The following is an 8,854-nucleotide window of genomic DNA, read 5'->3' on the forward strand; positions in this document are numbered from 1 at the left end:
TTCCTATGGGATTTAAAATTATGCTCTAATTATTTATTAATCCAGCCCTCCAGGTAAAATCCTTAATTAAAGCGTATTACTAAGTAATAGAAATCATGTTAATATTTAATCGGATTAAAATTAGGGGCTAGGTTAATCTTTAATATCATCGTTCAGGTAAAAACGATTCTTATATAAACCAGGTCCCTAAATAATAAAAATCATATCTAATTCAGTTTCCCAACTGTTACATGTTTTGTTTATGTATATGTACTTCGTATCGAGCAAGTGACAAAACGTAAAAGAAATGTCGAAACCGATCACATTTGTAACGGGCAATCCCAAGAAATTAGAAGAAGTCGTACAAATATTAGGCGCAGACTTCCCAAAACAACTTATCAGCAAGGAACTGGATCTACCCGAGTTACAAGGTGAAATAGACGAAATAACGATATTAAAAGCTAAGGAAGCCTACAGACATGTANAAAATTACAATTAAATACACTATTCTCAGTCTATAATTGCTAATTTAATATTACATTTTATCATTTGGCTGCATTTATCATGTGTTTTGGTACAAAATATGTAAAATATTTTACCTGCTTATTGAAATCTGCTGAAATAACGATTATATGGGGATTATACATATATGAAGGAATTAAAATTATGGTGTAATGTTTAATACAACCTTCCAGGTAAAAACGATCTTTAATTAACGATATTTAATTAACTGTGTTACAAAATAATGGTAATTATATTAATATTTAATTAAAATTAGGGGTTAATCTTTAATATATTTGCTCAGGTAAAAACGATTCTAATATAAAACAAGTTCCCAAGTAATAAAATTCATGTTTGACCCAGTTTTCCAAGTGTTACATGTTCTGTTTTTGTGTGTGTACTTCTTTCGAGCGGGAGACAAAAACATTAAAGAAATGTCGACACCGATCACATTTGTAACGGGCAATCCCAAAAAATTAGAAGAAGTCGTACAAATATTAGGCGTAGACTTCCCAAAACTAATCAACAAAGAACTGGATCTACCTGAATTACAAGGTGAAATTCACGAAATAACGATATTAAAAACTAAGGAAGCCTACAGACATGTACAGGGACCAGTAATTATAGAGGACACAGCATTATGCTTTAATGCCCTCAAGGGCTTACCAGGACCTTACACCAAGTGGTTTTTTGACAAATTAGGACCAGAAGGATTACCTACACTATTGGCAGCGTTTGACGATAAATCAGCTCAAGCTGTTTGTACGTTTGCTTAGCACCCAGGAGGTGAAAACGACGAAGTGATTTTATTCCAAGGCAATACGGATGTACGGATTGTGAAACCTACACTATTGGCAGGGTTTGACGATAAATCAGCTCAAGCTGTTTGTACGTTTGCCTATCATCCAGGAGGTGAAAACGACGAAGTGATTTTATTCCAAGGCAATACGGATGGACGGATTGTGAATCCCAGAGGACCCAGAAATTTTGGATGGGATCCATGTTTCGAACCTGCTGGATATGATGTTACATATGCCCAGATGCCTAATGCAGAGAAAAATAAAATTTCACACAGGTACAAAGCATTGGACCTACTCAGAAATTATTTTTTGCAGAGAAGATAATTGTAAATGCAATGAAAGTTTGTATAGTAACTTATAAGTATAAATTATTATATAAGACACTATACTATGTTATTTATTGTACAATATAAAGACATAACTAAAATGTTATGGTATTTCTTTCTAGTTCAACTGAAAATTATATACTGAAAATTAAAAGTAAAGATTTTTTTTAACGTAACGTGAAAAATATTTTTACCATATAGGCAAGAATATAAATTAAAGAAATAACAGTAGTTTTCTTGCATGACATTGGTATTTTTTACAAATATTAGTGGACGTCTGACAATTTTTGAATTGTATAATAAAATATATAAGTATACATTAATATGTAAGATATTTTGATATTTTGTTTATTATATATTAAACAAAATAAATACAACATTTCATGTTTTCTTTCTTGTTGAACTGGAATTATTGAAAATTAAAAAATCAGAGATTTCTTAACGTGAATTGGAAAAACTTTGGTCACAATAAAAATAAAAATAGAGATGTATAAATTTAATTATAATTAAATTCAATACTCTCAGCAACACCTCTTGAGGCTATATACCACAGATATAGAATGACAGTAAGTTCATATTACTTCTTCTACGATATGCGATCTTTCTAAAAATAGTGCAAATTACATAATTCATAACATGGATGTTTTCTTAAATAAATAGTAATTTTATATTCGCATGCTTATTAATTTATCATCATTTATTTTTATGCATCAGTGTAATTTTAACAATTATAAAATTTATTACCTAGATGAATTATTGTTAAATGGCGAAGTTTAGTCACCTGCATTAAGAATGTAAGCTTCCACTCTTATACTTAGCCATTGGTACCCTCTCTTTCTCGAGGGTTAAATTTATTTTGTAATTAAATTTATTTACTTAAGTAAACAATATTTGCTAATAATAGATTAAATTAAATAGGTTAAATACACTAAATCAGCTTATTTAGAAGTTAGTACTTTTAAATTCACCTTACAATATTAATTTTTTAGATGTTTCTTGAAAGGTAGTTTGTCCACATGTTTAATATTGTCTGGAATTAAATTATAAATTTTGTAGATATAATAACTAAAAGATCTTTTAAACATAAAACAAATAAAAATAGATATTGCGTGTTTATGAAGCTTCATATTATATCTTATTTGTACATTATGCCTAAATACTATTTTATCATACAGATATTTTGGCGTTTTTGTCAATACAATGTTATGATATAACGAATAGAAAATTAAAAAAAAGTGTTCTCTCGGTGGGTGTGAAACTCTCAACCTTTAGCATATGCAACCAATGCATCAATTGTTGCTTAGGCGAAAAATATGATTTTTTATCAATCTAATTAAAATCGACTTAATTATTCAATTCGAATTGAATTCTAATTAAAATTTTCATTCTCAAAGGTGGGGAACGGTGATCATGAAAATCAAAATAAGAAACAAATGATTACATTAATTACCTAATTAAATTCGAATTGAATAATTAACTCTATTTTAATTAATTCAATTGATAAAAAAAATTGAATTCTTAATAAATCTGGATAAAGTGAGAAGAGGGGCCGGTTTTTGTAAAATAATATGTAATTACGGAAACAGCAAATAAATATACGTTTGTTTCGAAATGACACGATGAAAATGAATGAAAATTTATTCTCTTTCGTTTGGTACAATACGAACATGTAAATATTTCCTAAACGGTTTGAAATATCGAGATGCGGTTTTGACCAGTTTTATTTTAACAAATGTTGATTATAATGACTTAGAAAAAAGAATATCGTCCTATTTAAAATTTCCAAGAAATATTAAGAAATGGGTTAAGTTTCAACATATCGCCATTTTGTACCTTTATTAACCAAGTTTTTGCCATCACTAAAACATTTATTAAATCTCTACGGTATTGTAGTTTAAACAAACCTAATTGCAAAAAAATCCATTAAAGCGATCCGAAAATACAGCATTTTTTTCAATATAATAAAAAAAATCATCCCACCCTTTTATTTATCGAGAAAATAAGAAATGTCACTAGGAAAAGTTTTAGGAAATGGACTATCGATTAAAACTGATGAAAAAATATATCCACGTTTAAGGCATTTTTTCATTTAAAGTAAATTTTAAACATTTTTTGATCAGTTGCGCCCTCTTGAATAGATTTGCGGAAAATGAAAATATTTTTAATGACATTTTTATGACCACTTTTATTATAAGAATTTTTTTCCCCGAATTTGTAGGACCAATACAGCCGGTGGCCGGCCTTAATCAAACACCGTCTATAGCACCTTTTAAAAACATTACGCCATTGTAGCCCTTTGATATTGCCTGTAATTTTGGATTTGAAACAACTATTTCTCCGACATTAACAATAATAAAACCATCCTAAGATGTCCAACCATAACCAGCTAGATCACGTCGGCTATGTAAGTACGGATGTAATGATTTAGCAGGCGACGCTCCAACCTTTGCTAGATGTTACAATTTCCTCGTTGCTCCTGTCGGTGCCATAAACAATACGGCATGGTTAAGGTGGACAAATTGTTTGCATATGTTACTGTAAATAATAAAAAATGAATTCCACCAAATCAGAGAAGCAACAGTAGAAGATTGACTGCCGGAAAGGTCTGGCTGAGATATGAAAAGGAACACAACAATATTTCACGCAATGGTGTGTCGCAAAAAAGCTCTAAGTATTAAAATAAATACTGTAATCACTTATTTCACTCACAATTTTAATACCAAAGAAACTTCTTCACTTTGGTGCTACTACTTCTTGCTGAAAACCAATTTGGCTGTGATGATGAAATATCCTAGACTAATAAATTCATTAAGAAGATAGCAGTTGGACATAAAGCTAAAAAATCCAACGTATTTAGGTACAGAAAAAGAAGGTCCATTAATTATGGAAGCATCGGTCGACAATTTTTTGATAATGAAGGTCAGGTACGTAGTCAAACCGTTGACTAAGAAGATGATGGAGGTAAGATTTCTTCTATTATTTGTTAAGATTTCAGATTTATCTTATTGGTTCAGATCGCCTTATCCAGAGGAAATTACATCGAACAACATCATCCTTCTTATTAGCATTTCCGGTTTAAAAACACACTTAAGTAGAAAAATTGTATTATATGCTCAGGAGAAGGATTATTCCATTAATTGTAAATAGGTATGTGTCCTTGAAGTCTTCGCATATATTACACAATCGATTGTTTTTATGCAATAACAGTCACCCTTACTGAACATGTACACTGTAAAAAATTTAGGGTAATTTTACAGAAGGAAATTGGGATAAACTATTACGACAAAATTACAGTAGGAAATATGAAATATTTCTAAATCAAAGAAAATTTACAATAGGTACATAAAATTTGTAAAGGGGATTTCAGAAAATGCTTTGCTTTAGAGGGTTTTGTGATAAATAACAAAAATAATAATAAACATAAATAGGTACCTAGTAGTAATTTTTATTCTAACAACGCTAATTTATTTTTACATTTTATCATTTGGTTGCTCTTATCATCTGTATTTTGGTACAAAAAATGTAAAACATTTTATCTGCTTATTAAAATCTGCTGAAATAACAATTATATGGGGATTATGAATATACGAGGGAATTAAAATTATGGTATAATGTTTAACATACCCTTCCAGGTAAAAACGATCCTTAATTAAACCGTATTACCAAGTAATAGTAATTATATTAATATTTAATTGGATTTAAATTAGGGGTTAATCTTTAATATAACTGCTCGGGTAAAAACGATTCTTATATAAACCAAGTCCCTAAGTAATAAAATTCATATTTGATCCAATTTTCCAAGTGCTACATGTTTTGTTTATGTGAGTGTACTTCGTTTCGAACGTGTGATAAAAACGTAAAAGAAATGTCGAAACCGATCACATTAGTAACGGACAATCCCAAGAAATTAGAAGAAGTCGTACAAATATCAGGCGCAGACTTCCCAAAACTTATCAGTAAAGAATTGGATCTATCCGAGTTACAAGTTGAAATAGACGAAATAACGATATTAAAAGCTAAGGAAGCCTACAGCCATGTACAGAGACCAATCATTATAGAAGACACGACTTTATGCTTTAATGCCCTCAAGGGCTTACCAGGACCTTACATCAAGTGGTTTTTTGACAAATTGGGACCAGAAGGTTTACCTACACTATTGGCAGGGTTTGACGATAAATCAGCTCAAGCCGTTTGTACGTTTGCCTATCACCCAGGAGGTGAAAATGACGAAGTGATTTTATTCCAAGCCGACACGGACGGAGGACGGACGGATTGTGAACCCTAAAGGACCCAGAAATTTTGGATGAGATCCATGCTTCCAGCCTGCTGGATATGATGTTACTTACGCAGAGATGCCCAATGCACAGAAGAATAAAATTTCACATAGCTACAAAGCCTTGGACCTACTTAGTAATTATTTTTTGCAAAGCAATTGATTTTTAGAAGTAATTAAAATTTTGGATGGTAATATATATTTATAAGCTTAAATTATTGTATAAGACACTGTACTATTTTGTTTATTGTACAATATACAAACATGAGTAAAATTGTGCGGTTTTCTTCCTAGTATAACTGAAAAATTATATTCCTAATGAAAATAGAAGTAGGATTTTTTAAAGTAAGGTGAAAAATAATTTCACAAATCACTTAACGTAAAGTGAAGAAGTGAACCATTAAGATTTGCTGTATCAGTATAATTGTATGCAAGGTTATAAACTAAATATATTATAGTAGTTTTCTTGCATAACTCATTATTGGTATAATTTCGACGAGATCAAATTCGTTTCTACACATATAAAAAATTTAACACTTCAATCTAGAACTTTTTTACTTCGGATATATTTTAAGTAGTGGCTTAGCCAGAACAAAGTATGGGGAAGCCTAAATTCGGCAACAGTGGTTATGTGTAAATTATATACTATATTCAACATGTACACTGTAAAAGTGTAATTAAATTTGTAGAAGGAAATTGGAATAAATTGGTAGGACAAAATTGTATTAAATATTAAATATTTCTAAATCAGAGAAAATTTGCAATGTACATGACATTTATTATAAACATGGAAGAAGAATGATAAATATTGCCTCCACAATATAGGCAATTTCAGAACGTGCTTTGTTTTAGGGACTAAGGTTATTGGATGTTAATGGAAATTGAATTTATCACAATAAAAATGAAAATACGTATGTATAAAAATTACAATTAAATATAATGTTCTCAGAGCTGTATCGCAGATATAGAACGACAGTAACTTCTTATCTCTCCTTCTACGCAATGCGATCTTGATAAAAATAATGCAAATTAATTCATACTATGCAAAATTTGCTTAAACGAATAATAATTTTAGATTTGACACTGTCAAATATTTGGAAAACAAAATTTAAAAAGGCCAAGGGCAAAATTATAGTAAAATTTTCAGAAGATACTGACTGATTATTGTGAGGACATATAAGCTTTATCAATTCAACAGTAACACGAAATATTCAATGAACTGCACACTGAACATTTAGAGCTCATAAAGTAATTGAAGATATTTAATTTGATCGAGTTTGACACGTGAGGTAAATTAAAGAAGCATATTTCCACAAAAAAAAAACCAAAATATTGAAAGAGACTCAACTTAACTAAAAAATATTTGTTAGTTGTTTATGACGATTTAGTTCCTTTACAGATATGTACGTCAAGTATCATGTACAGTACTTTATCGACAACCCTACAATTTTTTTGACATACTTGTTTGATTTTTAAAGATAATATTTTAAAAATAACCTTTTAAAAATATACTAATAACATGTCCGAAATAGTAGGGAGTCATCATACTCAACATGTACACTGTAAAAAGTATAGGTAAATTTACAGAAGAGAATTGGAATAAACTATTACGACAAAATTACATTAGATATGAAATATTTCTGAATCAGAGAAAATTTGCAATATGTACCTACATGATATTCATTACACGGAAGGAAATTTCTAAGCGAAATAATAAATATTGCCTACACAATACATGAAATTTCAGAAAATGCTTTGCTTTATGGGCTAACTTTTGTGATAAATAACAAAAATAATAATAAATGTAAGTAATGATAATTTTTATTATATAATTGATAATTTAATTTTACATTTTATTATTTGGCTACATTTATCATGTGTTTTGGTACAAAATATGTAAAATATTTTACCTGTTTATTAAAATCTGCTGAAATAACAATTATATGGGGATTATAAATATATGAGGGAATTAAAATTATGGTATAATGTTTAACATACCCTTCCAGGTAAAAACGATCCTTAATTAAACCGTACTACCAAGTAATAGTAACTATATTAATATTTAAGCGGATTTAAATTAGGGGTTAATCTTTAATATAATTGTCCAGGTAAAAACGCTTCTTATATAAACTAGGTCACCAAGTAATAAAATTCATATTTGATCCAGTTTTCCAAGTGTTACATGTTCTGTTTTTGTGTGTGTACTTCGTGTCGAGCGGGCGACAAAACGTAAAAGAAATGTCGAAACCGATCACATTTGTAACGGGCAATCCCAAGAAATTAGAAGAAGTCATACAAATATTAGGCGCAGACTTCCCAAAACAACTTATCAGCAAGGAACTGGATCTACCCGAGTTACAAGGTGAAATAGACGAAATAACGATATTAAAAGCTAAGGAAGCCTACAGACATGTACAGGGACCAGTAATTATAGAGGACACAGCATTATGCTTTAATGCCCTCAAGGGCTTACCAGGACCTTACATCAAGTGGTTTTTTGACAAATTAGGACCAGAAGGATTACCTACACTATTGGCAGGGTTTGACGACAAATCAGCTCAAGCTGTTTGTACGTTTGCCTATCATCCAGGAGGTGAAAACGACGAAGTGATTTTATTTCAAGGCAATACGGATGGACGGATTGTGAATCCCAGAGGACCCAGAAATTTTGGATGGGATCCATGTTTCGAACCTGCTGGATATGATGTTACATATGCCCAGATGCCTAATGCAGAGAAAAATAAAATTTCACACAGGTACAAAGCATTGGACCTACTCAGAAATTATTTTTTGCAAAGAAGATAATTGTAAATGCAATGAAAGTTTGTATAGTAACTTATAAGTATAAATTATTATATAAGACACTATACTATGTTATTTATTGTACAATATAAGGACATAACTAAAATGTTATGGTATTTCTTTCTAGTTCAACTGAAAATTATATACTGAAAATTAAAAGTAAAGATTTTTTT

General features: G+C 30.1%; 2 protein-coding genes and 1 pseudogene across 2 annotated transcripts; all 3 read left to right on the top strand.

Moving 5' to 3' along the window:
* The first annotated feature begins 286 nt into the window (after positions 1–286).
* LOC108917045 (inosine triphosphate pyrophosphatase-like) lies at positions 287–1,604 on the top strand. The gene is made up of 3 exons (XM_023454365.1): positions 287–458; positions 1,084–1,242; positions 1,357–1,604. The coding sequence occupies exons 1-3, from the start codon at positions 287–289 to the stop codon at positions 1,602–1,604; spliced, it is 579 nt and encodes a 192-aa protein (XP_023310133.1).
* A 3,861-nt stretch (positions 1,605–5,465) lies between these two features.
* On the top strand, positions 5,466–6,042 carry LOC108917075 (annotated as a pseudogene).
* Positions 6,043–8,111: 2,069 nt separating this feature from the next.
* LOC111691473 (inosine triphosphate pyrophosphatase-like) lies at positions 8,112–8,684 on the top strand. The gene has a single exon (XM_023454375.1). The coding sequence runs from the start codon at positions 8,118–8,120 to the stop codon at positions 8,682–8,684; it is 567 nt and encodes a 188-aa protein (XP_023310143.1). The 5' UTR covers positions 8,112–8,117.
* Positions 8,685–8,854: the final 170 nt, after the last annotated feature.

This window comes from Anoplophora glabripennis, unplaced genomic scaffold (genome assembly GCF_000390285.2).
Source record: "Anoplophora glabripennis isolate ALB-LARVAE unplaced genomic scaffold, Agla_2.0 scaffold69, whole genome shotgun sequence".
Classification (NCBI taxonomy): Eukaryota; Metazoa; Arthropoda; class Insecta; order Coleoptera; family Cerambycidae; genus Anoplophora; species Anoplophora glabripennis.

What these genes read in the sequence shown, in the direction of transcription:
- LOC108917045 (XM_023454365.1), top strand. Translation starts at nt 287, where the DNA reads ATGTCGAAACCGATCACATTTGTAACGGGCAATCCCAAGAAATTAGAA. An exon ending in TAAATCAGCTCAAGCTGTTT is followed by an intron (nt 1,243 to 1,356) that starts GTACGTTTGCTT and finishes ACGATAAATCAG; the next exon opens with CTCAAGCTGTTTGTACGTTT.
- LOC111691473 (XM_023454375.1), top strand. Translation starts at nt 8,118, where the DNA reads ATGTCGAAACCGATCACATTTGTAACGGGCAATCCCAAGAAATTAGAA.